Source organism: Chroicocephalus ridibundus, chromosome 4, assembly GCF_963924245.1.
Source record: "Chroicocephalus ridibundus chromosome 4, bChrRid1.1, whole genome shotgun sequence".
Lineage (NCBI taxonomy): Eukaryota > Metazoa > Chordata > Aves > Charadriiformes > Laridae > Chroicocephalus > Chroicocephalus ridibundus.
In genome coordinates, this window is record NC_086287.1 from 14731510 (window position 1) to 14750839 (window position 19330).

The 19330-nt window shown below is 37.2% G+C and overlaps 1 protein-coding gene across 1 annotated transcript in view; it reads left to right on the forward strand.

Moving 5' to 3' along the window:
• The window catches only part of INSC (INSC spindle orientation adaptor protein), a 100015-nt gene that overhangs the window by 36339 nt on the left and 44346 nt on the right, over nucleotides 1-19330 (forward strand). The window contains exons 5-6 of the mRNA XM_063332361.1: nucleotides 471-584; nucleotides 6365-6490. Of these exons, the coding sequence (XP_063188431.1) occupies nucleotides 471-584; nucleotides 6365-6490 (240 nt within the window). The remainder of the gene's footprint in view (nucleotides 1-470; nucleotides 585-6364; nucleotides 6491-19330) is intronic.

Genomic DNA, 19330 nt, shown 5'->3' on the forward strand with positions numbered 1-19330 from the left:
GATGAGATGTCATTAATAAAAACACACGTAAGAACAGTTTTTTGAGACATTCAGTCAGGCCGTGTGCCCACTTCTGCCATACAACTGGATTGCCTGGGGGTAGTTTGCTACTCTGGAACACGCAGTGTCTGTGTGAAAGGCCATAACTCTCAGCTTAAATTACATACTCAAGAGCTTTCTTTTCTAATCTTCCATGAAATAGTGGAAGAGTTCTTTATTGAACCTTCTCACATACAAAGCTGTTCTCTTACTCTACTCATATTTATTTTGAAATATTACCATTCTTGGTTATGTCTATTCAAATACAATGATAAATATGTTAGTGTTATCAGTCTGACTCCTGACCATATTTTTTTCTGCAAGATGATATGGATTAAACGTACTAGACTTTCCACGCCATCTTATCTTGAAATATAATACTAATGTTTTTCATTGGAAGTAAATGATGTTTATTATCTTACGTCACACAGAACCTGCTGAGACAAATAGAATTGTCGGATAGCGTGTACGTCACTGAGTCAGCGATTAGTAGTTTATTCAGCCTTACCCAGGAAGGTGCTCATCTGTGCCGTATCATAGCTAAGGTAAGGGGATATATGGATTAATCTGAAGTAAACTAGTAATACAAGTGAGTTATTTTACTTAACACAGTAGTAGTTGCAAGTTTTGAAATGTATAATACAAGATGAAACTCTGTATTTCAGGAATTTCTGTATTTACTCTGAGAAAGTATTTTTTTTCTTGTTTTGCTGCTTTTGCAAGCCTTACTCTGCAGAGTTTATTACCACAATTATCCCACCAGATTAAAAAAAAATAAGGCTGCAACCCCTCAGATCTGTAATTTAATAAAGCTCAATACCTGTGCAAGCAACTGCAGTAGGATGGTACGCTCCTGCAGGCTTCTGAGCATTGATTCAACCGCAGTTGTCTTTGTGCCGCCATTCCCTTCATCATCCTGGGCACCTTTTTAGTGTCTCTCCTGACAGTACTTCTTGAGTACCAACCACGTAATTAGAATCGGCCATGCATATGGCTGACTGCAGAGAAACGGCAAGATCTCTTCAGCTATGTATACAGAGGAGATTAGAGATATTATTAAAGATGTAATTTTAGAAATACTTTGCATCCATTATTTTCCTTTTACAGAGGAACGTCATCACAGTTACTTCTGGCAGTCTGTGTTCTGTTTACTGAGTAGTTGTTGCTAACTTTTGGTATAAACGAATCATTCTGCCAAGATCAATGATACTGGCAATCCTTTCAGAGTTTGCACCTTTGACAGACACTTGGATCTTGAAAAAGTGAGAAAGGCAGGGCATTGTGTGACGTTGAGAATAAAATAATCACAATCACAGTGCACATAGAAAGAAGAAAACCTCCTTTCCTAAGCTTCTGCTTATGGAGTAGTGTGCCAATCCCTTGTCCTGCTCAGAGATTAGGTTTAACAGTAGCATTTAAGTAATTTTACTTCTGATCTGCTGTTAGATGGGTGTTTGCACCATAAGAGGTACTGCTGTATTCTGAAGGCTGGGAATGAGGTAGACTCAGAAACGTGTAGTGGATCCTGGCAACAGCTTGAGAGGTTTAATTTTTTCTAAATTGGTATTTGAGCTCCACTCAGTGGTATCCGAAAAACAATGTTAAAATACTGAGCATTGAGGGAAGTGCAGAACTAAAAAATTGAGGAAAATTGGTCTTGTGCTTTTTATCATTGTGTGAATTCCATGACAGTTTGATTTAGCAGAAGTGAAGTTTAACCTTCCCTAAATCACTAAATTAATTTATTGCTAAAAGCTAGGTGTGTCACAGGTTTACAAGTGAGGAAATGCATCCATTTACGAAAAGACCTGTAAGTGGTGTTTGGTTACAGCAGTGATGTATCACCTGTCCTGTGTGTCTGCAAGGTGGCGGAGGAATCATAACCAGATTTTGGTTTCAAACAGTTTGAATCTGAAAAACCAGAATTTTGAATTCAGTCACTTGAGTAGCCAGCTGTGACAATGAAAGGGCAGGGTGACTGTGGAGGGGGGAGTATGGCTGGGGGCGGGGGGTGGTGTGGTGTGGTGTAAAAATTCTGGAACTGCACACACTCATGAAGAGGGTAAGAATGGACTCAATTTTTGCAAAGATCTCAAAGCCTCACAGAGATACAGAAGTTCCCTTGAGAATTGTCATATTATCTTTGGTAAAAACTAGCCAGAGAAGTGGAATATTTGTTTACAGTGAAAGCAAAACTCAACAAATTTTTTCATGTAACCTTGAAGTCTTACTCTCCATGACAATGTGTGATCTTGTGGAACGCTGTTTTTAGCTTTTTTCCTGTCCCAAGCTATAAATTACAACTCTAAAGCACACTGAGATCTCAAACATGCAAACAAAGAACTTTGATAATATTGTAGAGCTGCAATATTATAGGAACTGGCTTCTCACTTTACGTTTTGGTAAGAGTTTCAGTCTTTTCTCTTCCTCCCTCTCCTCCCCTGCCAATATTTTAACAAAATTTAAAAAGGCTTTGAAACGCTAACCCCTCATGCTGAAGTGTCACCTATAATTTTATTCCACCTGGAGGCATTCTTTGACTTTTTTTTTCTTTTTTTTTTTTTTAAGCATGTAACTTTGTAATCTGCTGTGAAAGAGTCATGTTGCTGACTCATCCTGGCAGCCAGTTAGTCATTCTCACTAGCTGTCAGAAGTATAAAGACTCAGATCTCTAACACAAATGAGTAGTAGCAAGGGCAAGATAAGAAACAAGGGAGAAAACCTAAATAATAATAATAAATCCTTGCATTCTGAGCTAATAGAATAACCAACATTAAGCAGGGAGTTTCGAACTGTAATATGTAGTGTTCATCTAGAAGTAACTACGTTGGTGTCAGCGTAATGGAAACTTCACCAGTTTAGATAATTTTAAAAGCAAAAAGAAAATGAGGAAAGGAAGACCCAAACAGAGCATTTGTGGCAACTACTAGGAAAAAATTTTAGTCAAGTTTCTGTCTGCAGATCAGTTTCCTACCTGTGAAACCAAATGTTACTAAAATACTCCTCTGTCAATTCTTATGACACATAAGCATCAAACAATGTGACTAACTTGCTGTATCATTTTCTGGGGTTGCATTGCAGGGATGTATTCTCAAAAGTCTTTTTTATTACATTATATCTATTAGGTTATGACCTTGGAATCTTTCATATCAAAAATTATAAATTAGTCTTAGTTGTTAAAACTCTACCTTCCTGTTCTGAGAGCATAAGGTGACACTAAAACCCAGAAATTATAAATTTTGGGTGGACTTGAGCAACTGTCAAAAATTAGCATCACTTGAAGTATACTGGTTCTAAATTGATTTGGCTTCATATCAACCAGAAGAATTAGTAAAAATCAGTTCTAGAGTTATAATAAACAAATGCTGTGACATAGAGTGATAAAGAAAGTCTTGGTAAATAAATCCATTTCACTGATGATAATTAGAGTCTAATAGCAACTATATTGAACTGGATGCTACTAATAATAGAGAGATGCAAAAATGAAGATAATGAGGATAGCCATACCTGCTTATCATACCCTTCTTTGGAGAATGCTTGACTATTTGAGTTCCATATGGATGTACAGCAGATTACTTGCTCCGAGAAGCTTCTAATAGATCTTGGCCTTACCTTCTTTGTATGTCAGTTCCTTTTCTAGTAAGTATTTACTTTGAAGATTTCTTTGGAGATCATCTTTCAACCTAATTATAAATGTTGTCCTCCATCGTGAATAAAGGCTTGGTGAGAATTCACTGCATTTTGAGTCATTTCAGGCTGAAACTGCAAAATATTACACCTTAGAATTGGATGCTTTTTCTCTCCCCTCTTTATTCACTCAACTCACTACGCACAGTGGGGCTTTTTATACTCATGACCTCCTTCACATACTCTTTGTGATTGTATTTCAGGTGATTTTGTTATCTACTGTTAGCCCTTCTGAACAGCATCTCAGGGATGTCTCCACGAAATTGAATTCCTGTTAATCCAATATAGGAGAGAAGTAGGTCATCAAGCGGTAAAGGAAGTTCTCCTCTCTTTCAGATACTGATTCACAGAGTGAGTGTAGCTTGTCCCAGATGAAACTTAAATTACAGCAAGAGCAGCATTTCATGTGTTATTTGGTCAAAAACTGGAAATGCCAAAAAGTCTGCAAAGGATAAATAAAATCATGCTTAGACATATCGTGATCTTTAGGAAAGGTGCAAGTTAATCTCCAAAGCAAGCAAAGCTCAGTGTTCTTATGTTTCTTTGAATGGTACTGGTTACCCATTTGACCAATTTAGGTGCACCTCTGTCAGATGGGATAGTTTTGTCATCACTGCAAAAGATACAGGGGACAAATCTTGAAAAAGGAGAATAAATCTTGAGGAATGCTGAGATCCTAGTGCAGGGAGTGTTTTTGACAAGCCATAGAATCAGGTTCAGTACTTCCTACCTATGCCATATTTCACTTGCAGCTCTCCAGGTTCATTGCTTGTGATCAATATTTTACAGCTTGGTAATGGCACACAGGGCACAAAATAAACAGTGTAGATCTCCTCCTGACAAATGCAGTGATAAATCACTTCCTGTCCATCAGAGGCAAAAGCAGGCACCAATTTGTCACACAGAAAGCTTGAAGCAAATGTGCCAACATCACTTGAGCCTTAGTAGTGTTGTCCACAAACTTCTGCTTATTATGGCCAAAGCAGAGAATCAGATGATCTCTGATTTCACTGAACTGTGGGGACTTTAAAACTGATAATAATTTATTTTTTTTTTAAATCCCATTTACCTTAGGTTTGGGGACAACACTGTAATAGTTTTTTTTCTATATTTTTCATAGATAATTTAATTATTTCTTGGGTGAAATATCAAAATCCTTTTGTGGAAAGAAAAATATGACTGAAACTTTTTTTTTGTTAGTGTACTGCCTCTTTTTTATTTTAAAGGCTCAGAGATGTTCTTTTGCAGTAGGACAATTGTCAAATAGGCTATATATAGCAGTACTAGATATAAAATAACTCATACAGACACGTGCACACTTCTTACAATTCCAGAAATATATTTTATTCTTAGCAAACCTCAGTAATCCTCCTGTTTTCACTGATCTCACAGAAATTGCATATACATTTACAAAAGACATAATTTAAAACTTCTATCTTGAAAATATATCGAGGTGTTATTTTTGCCTAATTCTAATTTTCTTATAAATCAGTATATATTTTTGTTAGACTGAACAGCTAGCTTTGCTTGTTCTATTACTTTCTATTCTATTCTAGCAGAACTAGGACAAAAACGTAGAATTCTGAAAATGAGTGAAGTCTGAATTGTAGTCCGGAGGTTTTATGTCAGTACAACCTGTTGAGCTTTCAAATAACACAAATGGCTGAGAAGAAAAAGATTATTGCTGTGAATCTGAAAGAAGTTTTTATATAAAGGCTACTGAAACTGGCTTAAAAAGAAAGGTGTATATATTACACTTAGTCCATGATTCCAAATATTTTTAATTTACTACTGTAATCTGACTACTTTAGTCTGAGATCTTTCATCTGTCATTAATATTTTACATGCTTTCCTCTTCATTGTATGTCTGCTCTTACATAATATAAGGCATCTGTAGTCTACCTCATGGCATAACATTTTGAAATGAAGATGAATACAAAAACACACCACCACGTGAAGTGTATATATTATGTCTATTTATACCTTTCCATTTATTATGTGAACTTTGCTAACATGTATGTTTACAAGCTGTGTTGGAAATGACTAAGGATAGCTACTGTAAGGATGTATATATACTCAAATCATTGTCATTATTGCCATACTTAAAGAATGTAGTAATGCAAATTTTATGTATTAGAGGATGAAGATATGGATTGTAACTGTATAGAACTTGACACCTATTTCCACATTATTTTCAGTCAATTTTCAAGCATATGACCTTCTCTTTCATATTTTAGCATTAAGTAAATATTTTATGGAGCTCAGAAATGTAGACGAATGGGAAATATATGCTAACAAAAATCTGTTTTAAACTATCACTTAAATGTCACTCCAATTGCCGCCTATTGATAATTCTTCGTAATTTTCACACGAATGTCAAGTTTAATTTAAATTGTGCTTGTAATTGGTAAAAGTCAATCACTTAAGCACACCTCCCACTGAGGCTATATTACTTTTTCATCACTTAGTGTATAAGCATTAATCAACTTGAGTTCTCTGTGTGAGCTTAACATCTTTGTTGGTGTTGTGATGATAGTTAATTCAGATAAATTACTAAAGGAATTTGCCCCCCCATCACAATGGGAATACTAGGGAAACATTCAGTTCTACTTTTCTGATTTTTCCTTTTCCCCTGCAGGAAGGAGGTGTAGTTGTTCTCTTTAAGATTTGTCGCCAGGATTGTTTCAGGTGCCTTTATCCTCAGACGCTGCGAACTTTGGCATCCATTTGCTGTGTAGAGGAAGGCATGCACCAGCTGGAAAAGGTAGGCACTTCAGCATTATTGACTGTGTCATAAAACAGAGAAATCCTACTTTAATCTCTTCTAGGAATTGATAACTTGGTGATGTTTGATGCTGTGCTCCATACTACGCTCAGTTTTTCTGTGCTGAACACATCTTCAGTTTTTACAAAATTAGTTCCAGCAATAACATTATCCTATCCAGTTGCTTGCATAAATAAGCTTCTTAAGTTGGGATAATTTTAATAAAACAGGTAAACATGTTAGTGACTACATCAAAAAAATAGGGAAATTATAATCTCTGGCCTCTCTGAAGTGTTTATTTAGAAACTCCAATATTTCAAATAACCCTTAAAACACAGAAAGCTTTATACCTCTCTAAATCTTTTTCTGACGCTCAGGTAGGGCACCTATTTGTGGTACTGCAATAACTTATAAGAGTTGTAATTGCACAGAAAGAACTGGGACAGATATAACAGCTAGCCAATAGAAAAATGTGTCTGATAATCAGCAAGAAGTTTCATAAAAGCCAATTTTAACTGAGATGGCAAATATCAAAACATTATCCAGATAAAATTATATCAACTGCTTAGGGTCCATTCCTTTCTCACTCTTACTACATGCTGCTGTGTTTTGGAAAATGAACACTTCTGGTCGCTAAATCATGATCTCATCCTTTGTATTTCATAAAACAGTCATCTTCCACAGCTGAATAATGGCCTCTTCAAGTTAATGATAAATGATTTCACTGCCACTTTACATTGGCGTATCTTGTAATTTACTGTCCAGAATTCAAGCAAACCATGACAGAACATCTGCAGCAAAAAGCAAGTCTCTGAGCTTACAGTAAATGAAGATGACTTAAATTTTTTTTGACATAATGCTGCTTCAGACTGACACCAGAATCAGTCTAAAAGGATCTTTCATTATGTCCACTATAACAGTGGAATTAATAGAGTTAAAAATGGAAAAGATTGATTCAACTCACCTGGTCCAATTCCTGGCAGTGTCAACATGCATTAAACGTGGCCCATATCAAAGCTGATGAAACAGGAGTCCTAGAAAAAGTGATAACTCTCAAGCTCATATGTCTTTGATCTACTTTAATCTTGGCCACAAGTGAAATTGCTCAGGGTAAATTTTGTCACAGTCGGGTTGGAGTAGGGTTTAAAGGATTTTTAACAGAAATCCCTACCGCTGCTTTCAGTAGTTTGTTTTTTCAGCTGTGCCTTCAATTCTTAAATCACATCTTGGCAAAACCTAAGTCTGCAACATGAGGGGCTGGACATTAATTCTACTCACGTGACTGAACAGACAGGTTTATGACAGGAGCATTTGGTTATCACTTCGTCAACTTCTTTACCTAAAATTGTGTTGTCAAGGATCCATACATTTTATCAGCCCAGTACATGCTTGGGTTTCTGGTGGGGGAGAATGGGATATTTCATGTATCAAAAGAAACAAAGAAAGTTTCTCTGTGATGAGATTTATGTCCCTCCAAGTGCTATTGGAGGTCAATCAACACAGGCCAGTACAATGCTATGTCATCTGTAAATAACGTATCAGTTAGTAACAGCCCAGGTTTACTAGTTTGTAGAGCTGAGGAAGGGTAGTAAACAAGAAAGTTTCCCCGCTCTTTGTAGTCTCTTTTCACCCTTCTTGTACACCTATTCAGAAGCAACAAGATATTCTGACCATAGAGAATCAATGGAAAGTGCATGGATCAGATGACCAGTATTTTGAAGTGAACAGTACTCCACACAGGTTTTTTTATATTGTTTTCTTTAAATAAGAATGTTTCTTTCTTTTAAAATTCAAAGTGCTCTCACAAAGAACAAAAAAGAGGGTTAACAATATTAGCATTCCTATCATTACAGAAATTACTATAGGACTTCACATCTGGCAGAAATGGCAGCTTCTCTTATCCAACTAAGTACCTGGGTGGTGGTAAAGCATTTAATTTGCTCTAATGTGAATATCATTATGCCACCTAGTGCATTAAAACATCAGTGCAATTTGAACTTGATTTTTAATGACAGAAACTTCATTCAAACAAATAAAGCTTGGTGTCCAAACAATTCAGATTAGGTAATTCAAGATTAAAAAAAAAATAATTAAAAACCCCCCACAAAACCCAAACAAACCCCACCCCCTCTATTTTTCAATTAGATTTCACAACCATTGAAGTGTTTAAAAGACCACTTGAAAGCAGCAAGAGCTATCATTTCTAATGAAACGTTTGTCTGGGAAGTGAACTAAAAGGGGATGGTATACTTCCTACAGTAATTGCAGTGCTTAATTACTAAAGATATTAGGAATATTGTTTATTTATCCAATGCTTTTTGATCTTGCCAATTCAGTAGCTATGCAAGAAACGTAAGAAGAACGCCTGTGTTAATGCAGATGGTTATTTAGAAAGCAAGCAAGGAAGTCAGTAGTTCACAGGAGGCAATCCAAGCAAGACAGTATGTTAACAATTTTCTTGGGCTTTAAGATACTTGAATACTTTCTTTATATTTAGTGCAAATTTAACATGAACGATGCTATACTGGGTTTAAACCATTTGTCTTTAGTGAGTTTTTGGATTGCAATGTGAAAATACTGTCCTCATTTACCAGTGAAGGAAAGTAACAATTGAGCATTTATTTCTGTAGATGTAGAAAATTGCTATTTTAAGCAAAAGTATTTTCCTCAATTTTTTAAAATATAATTCTTGTTCTTCCCAGTCACGTGTCTTTAAATATATATCTACACTATTATCTTAACGGCATGCTTGAAAAAGCCATTACCTTTTCCTCACCTTGATAAACAAGATGATCTTTGCTGTAATTACAATGAGCAAGTAGTTGTTGCAATGCCTAGCTTTTACTCTTTTTGGTGAATCTAGTTGTCTGTATGTACAATAATGTAAAATCAATTAGTTAAAATGCCAGTTTAGAATAGTTATTATTTCACTGGCAAGTTCTTTACTGACTTTTGATAAGGTACTGTTATTTTCTCGCACATTGAACTACAGAGGTCCAGGAACTCAACAGTAACAAATTAGGCAATTAAAGTAGAAAGACAGTGAAGAAATAGCCTTATTTTGTGAGTGAGGAGTTGTGTGTAAATAAATGTTGTTCTATGTAAACTGTGTTCCACAAGTGGTAATTTTGGTGCTTCAAGCTGCTTATCCGGTTGTTTGGTACACTTTAACTTCATAATCCACTGTGACACCAGCAGGTTTGAGATCATTCTTTGATCTCAGCTGCCCGACCACTCCCACTTCAGAGAGAAGTGGAGAGACCCTGGAAAAGCAATCAGAATTTTCCTCCTTTGCATTATTGCTGTAGCTGCCTGTCCTTGTACCCAAGAGAGCTTTGTCATCTGCGTCTTGTGGCATTTGAGCATGCAAAGTTTTTAGGAGAAAGCTCACTGCATTAGAAAGGATCGTTATTCTTGGTCTAGAATTTATGCAGAGACAAAATAAAATACAGGTAATAGATAATACAGAAAATACCTAAAACTTGTAAAACTAGAAACAAAAAGGAGGCTGGAGGAGGTGAGCATGACTGGAAACTGAAGAACGATGTCAGTGCTGCACATGCAGACCTGGTCTTACATCTAGCCCCGAGGTTTGGGACAGAAATACAGTGATGTAGTGGGAGATTGGTTCTCAACATAGACATTCGGTGAGGGTCCTAGATGAAAGAATATCTGAAACTTCATGAGTGTGCTTTGAAAACTTGATTCACCTCAAGTGTTCCCATGTAGGAAGGACTGTTAAAGGCACAGATTTGGGATAGATTAACACATGCGTTTCATGAAACTTAAGGTAGAAAAAAAATAATAAAAAAAATTGTGATCTTAATTGTCTGGTAATGTACATCCTGCAAATTACATTCAGAATCAGGTATTTCAAATACCATTTTCATTGTCAATCACACATAAAATCTAACAGGTATTGTCTTCAACACAAAGCAAACTTGCCTGGAAAAAGGGTCTGTATTTGAAAACAATTGTACATCTTCAGCACACCGTTTGCCTAAAGCGGTTTTTCAGCCCTTTCCTTCCCTGAGGCTGCATTAGGTCCTTGTTCTGCAGAGTGCTCTGAACAAAGTGTCTCCTATGTATATGCTGACATGCGGCCTCATTAAAGCCTAAAGACTCTGGCAATTTCTCTGCTTCAGGTCTGTCCATACAAGGCGTGTTGTTGACTGGTGCTAGAAGGCATGGCTTTCCAATTTTTGCCCTATGCTGAAGCTCAGTTTTGTGACTTTCACAGAGGTAAACTTCCTGCTGCAATAAAAGAACTGCAGAGTTAGTTCAGAAATAAATAGCAAACAGATAGTGCAGTGTACTGCAATTTTTACTGTGCATGTGAAACATTATTACATTAAAAAGCTGCAACTCAGCTGGGACCAAGATCAAGCCTCAGCTGCCACAATAACATAATGATTTATACAAATAGTCATTCAAGCAGCTGCCTAAATATTAACACTGTGCAGTGTATGTTTACTTACACTATTTAAACTACTGGTGACAACAGTTCTTACTTTCATTAATAAAACCTTCTTTTTAACAAATGACACAGCTTTTATCACTGTGCTTTAAGCAAAATTGCCTAGGTATAGATTATAAATTGCTTTGAATCCTCCATTTAAAGCACATTATTTCAAATTACTTACCTCCAGAAAACGAACATGAAGAAGGGGGAAGCAAGTACAAAGTGTATTTAATGAAGACTTCTTAAACATGAGTGACCTAAAATCTGTTGCTCACTGTGAACCCAGTCTGATTTTTGAGAACAACCATAATCACCTACAGAATAATACTTGCTGCATGATGGGGATGTAGTCTGACAATATATATATGAGAAACAAGGGTTGGTGGGAATTAAGTAAAATGTTTATTACAGAACCTGCAACTACAATTTATTCCCAGCTTTTGGGTCAATGTGAGTTGATTATTTCATTCAGCTCCAACACCTTGAACTTTCAGTTTCAACCATTAACCTCAGTCAAGTCCAGGGAGTAACTTTGTTTTAGATGAAGTATGTGTGTTACGTTAAATCTCAGCTGCTAAAACCATTAAGGTTTTTGTAGCTGTAGGGTGAGACAGAAGTGAGAATTATGGAGAGGGCGTTGATTATAAGGGCTTGGATGAGCTGGTAAGAGGGGTACACTCACCACTTCTAAAATCTGAACACAAGAATTGGCTGGTGGCCCATGGATTTCACTGTCACATCATGTGAATGCTCCACAATCATGAATGTTTTCATTTTTGTAGTACCTGGTATATGAAGAAAATAACTTTGCACCATAAAAAAGATCGCAAATTTGCCTGATCTGAAAGAATGATATAGCTGTCTTCATATTTGAATATTCCAAATGCAAAATGCTAGGGGACGTGAAGCATTAGTAATGGTTTCCTAGAAAAGGTGTGTGACAGAGAGACCCATTGATGGGTCTACATATAGAAGGGTGTCTGCAGGTGGCTTGCTTCTTTTAAGAAGTGCAGAGTAGTGTTCAGCTTGCTGAGAAGTAGTGAAATGTTGATTTTTATTATTGCAAGTAGCAGCTTATTCACAGGACTTCCAGAAATCAGAAGATCTTAGGAAGTGCAGAGGTCTGCCTCAGACTGGTACCCTCCCTTACTCCTCAGAGAACAACTTTGTTAGAATTTCTTTTTTTTTCCTTTCCCACAAAAACAGGTAACACGCAAAGTTATAATCCTTTCCAAGTTTTTCATGGGTCATGTTAACAAACACATTCTCCATAGTGTTTTGTGAAGTGGATTATCATTCTTGTTTTTCCCCAAAATAGTACTTGTGAAGCTTCATGGGTGGGAAGAGACTGGAAACTTTCTATGTGCTTAAAACCACAGAACACTGGCTGGTGTGCTAAGAGCATGCGAAATGATTTGGATGGAAAGAGTTCAAATGATGCGTTCCTTTTACAACCCTTTGGCTGAAGAGTCATCTCTTCTGATTTGCATAATGGCATTTTTTTCCCTCTGAGAACATTGTTTTGGCTCATCTTCCATGGCCGTTTGCAGCCAGGCTTTGAAATCACGCTTGTGAAGTTACAAACAGTAAGCAGGAATGGATAAAAAGATTTCTGTTGTTCTGAATTTTGAGAGAAGGGGATAACTTTCTAAAGACTAATTCAGGCAACTTTTGACATGCAGTGCAAAGCACACTGAAACTTGGTGTCATTGATAGCTGGAGCTGGGAACTATGTCTCACTGTTCTTGCTGGGCAATTGTGTAGGTCAGAGGAGAATGAAGAGCTACAGTGAGACAGAAATATAAGTCAACTTTAAGGAACAGTGTGGGGAACAACATTTTCAAAAGCTGCTTTTCACATAGCCTTTTTGATAACCAGGCAAATCTATTTCAGTAGCTAAGTTTGTGGTACAATTAGATAATGTAAAGTTCTAGGCTTGCAGCTCTTTAATTTACTGGACACTTCTTCTCAGTAAGGCTGTTTAATTAATTGGCAGTGAAAAATGTGCTGGGTTTGGCAAATTACATTTCTGTCAAAGCCCCTGCAAGATTCATTAAATCATATCCGAGAGTGCAGGAACTGCCCTTCCTCAACTGCTGGCTTCGTATATATTAGACGGTGTTTCAAGTTTTACCTCCTGATTACACATCTATGTATACACATTAGTAAAAGCAGCTTCTTTCAGCACAATCCCAGGAGAGTGCAGCAAGACTTTTTAGGTTGTTGCAGAATCTGACCATCTTCAGATGCAACAGGCTGCAGCTCTAGGGCAAAATGCTTTGGAAGTCATGGAAGGGACATGTTTCTGAATACTGAAAACCAATGTGAAAACATGCTTAAAAAAAACCCCCAAAAACCAAAACCCAAGCCCCCATCCTCCCTAAAAAAAACCCCACAAACAAACAACTAAACACAACAGCAACAACAACAACAACAAAACCCCCCAAACCAACTGGCAGCTAATCTCTGCAGTATCATTTGGTCTGTTGGAAACCTTCTGCCAGTTACACAGCAGATTAAAATTTGTTTGCTTTACGGTAGTACCTACTTTAGCATGCAAAGAAAAAAGCAAGGTTTTTTTGATGGATTTATTATTCAAGAGACATGGAATTGAATAAAGACAGACATGTTAGTGCAGGATTATGGGGCATTGCCAGATCTCTGTAGGAAAAAAGTATAGACAAAATGCTTTGGCTGAGGTCACTGCCATTATTCCAATTCTGTTAAAATGACTAATTAAATTATAGTGGTTGTGTTGTTGTAGCCCTGATGGTCTAAGGAGATATGTATCAGTTGCTCTAATAAAAGGTATTACCTCTCCTTACAAACCTTGCTTCACTTTAATCATATTATAGATTTTAGAAGAGGGAGAAAGGAGCCAGCAAACCTAGCACTAAAGATAAACATTCTGATAATACTGGTAAAGTAGGACAATGTGAGACTTAGCTAAGGAGTTGGTGAATAGCCACCATTTGGAGGACACAGATTCTGTTGTTTATCAGTAGATCCTCATTTAGATATCAGGCCTGGCCCAGACTCTGCAAACCTATGCATGTGCACTTAGCCTTAAGCGTGTGAGTAATTTCAAATAAAAAGAAAAGAACCACTACCAGTTAGAAATGTCAACAGAGATGCACATCTGTTGGTCTGTTCATGATTGAGGTTTCAAACTGCAATAAATTTCACAGAGTAAATATTCATTTGGTGATCACTGAACGCATAGTGCTGTAGAACAAAGTAAAACTTTCAGTCAGATCAAACAGGTACAAGACCTCTTTGACAAACCTTGTCTGTCTTTTCAATAAGAGTCACAGCAGGCAGTCTATGAATTGATGTATAAATCTATGTATAAATTGATAACAAAAGCACGAGCTGTCTTCTAAACCAACAATGAACACTTTAAGTCTTTTGCCTTCCATGTCACCCACAGATTTAAGCTTTGCTTCTCTTTGCCCTGTGCTTAAAGTGGCATATTGCTTAAGCATGGCTCTGTGATAACATGTCCACATGCAAAAATTTCGTAACAGTCAAAGCAGCCCTAGTTTATTCAGGTTTTGCCATGTTTCAGTAAGACCTGGTCAGAGCAGGCATTGCTGTTGCATTCAGGTATTACCAATGATGCATCAAGAGTAATTGCCACTGCTGTGTTGTATTTTTTTCCTGGCTCCAAAGCAGTGTTCATGCAGAGTGAGAGCTGACAGAATTAAGTGTACTTTGGCATTTGGTTCCCCTATATGATGCAGTCACTGTAGGACTGCATCACTCTCTTCCCATCTACCCCTTAGCTCTGTTTTTTTATACACCTCTATTTTTTTTAGCTGAGGTGCAGAAGAGAGAGTGTCTTCAGATTTTTTCTTCTTGTTTTAAAAAGATAAGTTTCATTGAAATAGATTTAGAAAGCTGAAAAGGAAGTCCTCAGCCTATGCCAGGTTACTGGGGTTTACACTTCAATGTGCAAAATGGAATTGGAGTACTGCCTGCAGATTGCTATTCCCTCCAACTTCATTTTGAAAATTTGAGCTGGTGCCAGCTTACCACTCTGCACTTGTTTGGCTCCCATATAATTTACACATGGTTTTTGCAGTCAGTTATGTTGGTATTTTATGCTATCTATTGATTTTATACTTCACTAAGTATTTTATTTAAAGCACTCCAAATAGCTCTAGATTTATGTTTCAAAAGTCAGGATGTTAAAAGAATTTTGTAAATGAAAAATAATTTGGAAATCACCAGATGATGATTTTTCTGTAACGATTTAAAATATTGCTTAAAGCAATGACAATGATCAGGGCAGCAAATGATCCACGAATGACGTCTGAAGGAAGAGAAGCCAACACATCAAATGACAGGTGGGTTTTCCCTACCTAATAATAATAATAATAATCTATCAAGCAAATTTAATTTTAAGATGAAAGAAGCAGCTTACTCAGCTCCTAAACTGAAGGCAGAGATTAATGAGAATCAATTGAAGCATTTAAAAAGAGTGCAGGGAAAGAGCTATTTTGGACCTCAGATATTCCTCCTGTCCCTGATGGAGGCAGAAAAGAAACTGGAAAGACATGGCCTTACAGAAAGACACATCAGATGAGTAGCTTTCATAATTCTTCTTTTCTTCTCACTCAGCGGGAAACCGTTGCATCACATATCTGCACTTGTAGCTCTATGTAAACACGCATACTGAATGTGCTTACGTTGTATGTATTAAATAGCTGTAGCCACAATAAAGTGTGAAGAGAGATAGGGGTGAAAATACTTATTAAATGAGACAGACACATTAGCTCCCCTCTCACAAAATCTCTGTTGAAATTAGATACATTAGTCTGACTGACCCATCCTGCTGCTGACTTCATGACTCAGTATTGATGATTTTTGTGACTCATTAGAAAAGTCCAAAGAGTTTACTGCTCAGAGGCTCCATTTCTTATTTGGCTGACCTTTGAGCTTGCCTAAAACCCCACTGATTTCAGAGACCTCTGCAGGAAGAAAAGCGTACCTACATAGACTTGGTTACACAACAGGGATTTAAATGCCTTTGGAGCCTGAGAATTCAGTGCTAACATTATTTTCCCTTTTAAGCTTCTGCCACATTTATTTTCCTGCCTGAATTAACTGTGACTCTCAGAGTTTTCTAGTGCTCTATGTGGTTTCTTGTACATCTATTCTTGCTTGTATAACATTGACTTTCAAAATTTTTAAACAAACTTATTTTTGAAGGACTGAACTCTCACAGATGCATGTTACTAAAAAGCAAAAGGAGAAAATCATTCATCTAACTGCAGCTATGGAATTCTTCACTAGTATAAAACTACACTTAGAGAAGTACTGAATGACCAAACCTCTCAAAAATAAAAAATAATTTCCCCTGGTTCCAGGTGATTTATATTTTTTTTTTTTTCCTTTGGGGCATGCCAGTTGGAAACAGATAGTTCTGCATGTTCCATCTGCTGGAGCTTTTAAACTCATCCATAAATGAGCTGATCTCAGTCATACCTGAGGATAACATGATGGAGGCTGCTAGACAAGTGATGGCTTACTTTGATCTGGTAATGAATATTGGTTGTCTGTTGGGGTGAGAGTCAGGACTTGAGAGCACTGCAGAAAATTGTTTTCCCTCAAAAGAGCATCCGTACTCTGAGTAGGCTTCTCAGCTTGACCACTTCCTTTGGGTTGTTTTTTAGTAGTAGTTCAAACTAGCAAAATACATAAACCTCAGCTTACGCTCAGCTTAGACCTTGGCTCTTTTCCAAAACCACTTTTGTGATTCTTGTACTCCCATGAGTGTTACTGCCCTTCCATGGTTCAACATGGCGGTTAACAAGCTTCTCGCATCACAGCACTTATCAGTGTTCATAACTTGCTTAGGCAGTGAGGCTGTAACGGTCCTGCTGTGACACAGGGTTCAGTGCAGGTGTAAGCTAGGAACCTTTACAAATCAGGTCCCAGCAGTGCTCTCAAAACACGCAAGCTCTAGATATTGTTACTGAGAGAGAAATTCACCAGTTTGTATTTTGCAAAATAATCTAATTTTATACATAGTTTCTTATGTTTTTGTTTGTTTTCACCCAATGTTTGCCAAACTTGTGTTCAAAACACATAGTCCAAAACCTCTTCTCTCTTTTATCTTTCCTCCTCTCCAGTAGCTGCAACAAAGTGAGAAAATGCTTTTCAAAACAGGGAAAACATATATGAAACGTTTTTTTATGATAACAGCTTCAACTAGTTCTAGCACTGGCCACTATTGCTTAAACTTTCTACCAGCTTGCTTGGTTTAAGTGAGTGCTTAGCAGTTTAACTTTCTCACCCAAACAGCATTATATAAACACAAAACTAGCTCAGGGTTTCCTGTCAGTATTGGTATATTCTGACTCTGGCGCGTGGGCCAAATGCTAACTCTTGCTGCAGCTGAGGTTTTTTCCCCCAGAGCTAGTTGTAACAAAGGAACAGGGGAAATCAAACCCACTGTGAGCTAATTGACCGATCAGCTGAAACTTAGTGTCCTCTCCTTGTGACATGCATTTTAAATCAGGGCTGGAAGTATTGAATTACTCAGGTAAATTATCCTGCGTGTGCTTCTAGCAAAACCAAAGGAAGTTAATTGTATAAGTTTCTTCTTATCTCACATTTGTAACAAGCTAAGAGCTGCCATGTGGCTTAGCTGAAGCTCACCCATGATAGGTATGAGTCTCCCCGTATTTCTTTAAAAAGTGAAGGTTAAATAATAATTAATGGCAGGTGATGTAGAAGCATGTTTGTGCATCAGTATAATTATTTTTTTGCTTAGGCTTGTTTGCAGGAAACCACTTAGATCTGGCACTCTGCCTGATTTATACTAAAACTTTCATGTTTCATAAAGCATCTTTGAAAACACTTAAAAGAGCTGTTGGAAAAACAATCTCATCTGTTTAAGATAATAATCCTGCTTTTGAAAAACTAAACGTCTAACAGCTTTGCTCATATATTTACTGTATCTTATTATCTTGCCTATTATTAAGGTCCCGGACAATACCTCTTTCACTGACTGTTCCTTCTCTTGCCAGTACTCTCTAGAGCTCTTCCTTTTCAGAGGGCTTTCAGTTTGTTCATTTGCCACCCCTGGGAATGGACAAGCAAGCTTTTGTATGGATCAGGACATACTGATATGTAAAATCAGTCTCAATTTTCAGAGATGCTTTGCTGCATGTCATAGAATGGCAGGCTTCCCCTCCAGCTTGTGTTTTGATTCATAGGTGAAGTCCACAGAATAATCAGGGCTGACATAAACCTCAGTTGGAAACTTACGCTGGGTGTTTAGTGTTATTCTTTAATTTGGAAGTAATCCAGAGACCTGAAGATTGTCTTAGGCCTCGTTGTGCATAGATGGTTTTAACTCCAATAGCTTTTAGACTATAAGTAAAAGTTTGATCTGACAAGGATCTTCAGCTGAGATAAGGTCTTGCAGAAGGAATTCCCATCGGACCAGCATGTGGAATTAAGAAGGCAGAAGTTCTTCCAGTTTTATAAGAGCTCATCTTTGTCATTTTGTTCTCACAAAGAAGGTGTGGGAAAGGTTCCCCAATAGCTTGGCTTCGCCAAGGGCATATCTTGCCTGACGAACCTAGTGGCTTTCTATGATGGACTGACTACCTTAGTGGACAAGGGAAGAGCTACAGATGTCATCTGTCTGGACTTCTGTGACGCCTTGAACACAATCTCCTAATACTGAAAATCCTGCCATATTGGGCATGTATGTGTGCCCCCTTTATACTCTGTTTATAGTCTCCAGATGACCTTATTTTCCTGTCACCGACTACAAGATTTTTTATTTGAAATAAACTGTTAGTTTCAAGAAAAGAATGTTATGCTTTTAAGATATTATCAAAATTAACAAAATTCCATTATTTCTCTTTTTTTTTATACAGGTTTTACAGTAACCCACTGTAAGAGGTTTGTTTCCTATAGACTTTGTCTCTTAGGAAAACTCCCTGTGTGATTTGCTAATTCTTGTGCAGGGTCAGTTACCCAGTATTATCGCTTAAAACACGGGCAATTATTAGCAACGATTTGTTTTTCTAAATGCCCTGTTTAGTTGTAGTAATGACATCACAGAATTCAATGGCACATTTAATAGAAAAGGTCAACTGTTTCATTTATAGACATTTTAGATCCCCCTTTGAATGTGAACATAGGATACACATAAGAGCAAAATTTGGCCTCCCTTCCAAATCCACTTTCCAAAGTAATCCTGCCAATATTGCCCAATTTTTGAGATCTGGGTAAGCCCACTTTTAAACAAAGACAGACCAGAAGACATTAGGATTTTTGTAGCGACACACAAATGTGGCATTATGCAGACAGCAGAAGTTAGAAAGGAACTTTCAGTTACACCAACAGGCTTTAGA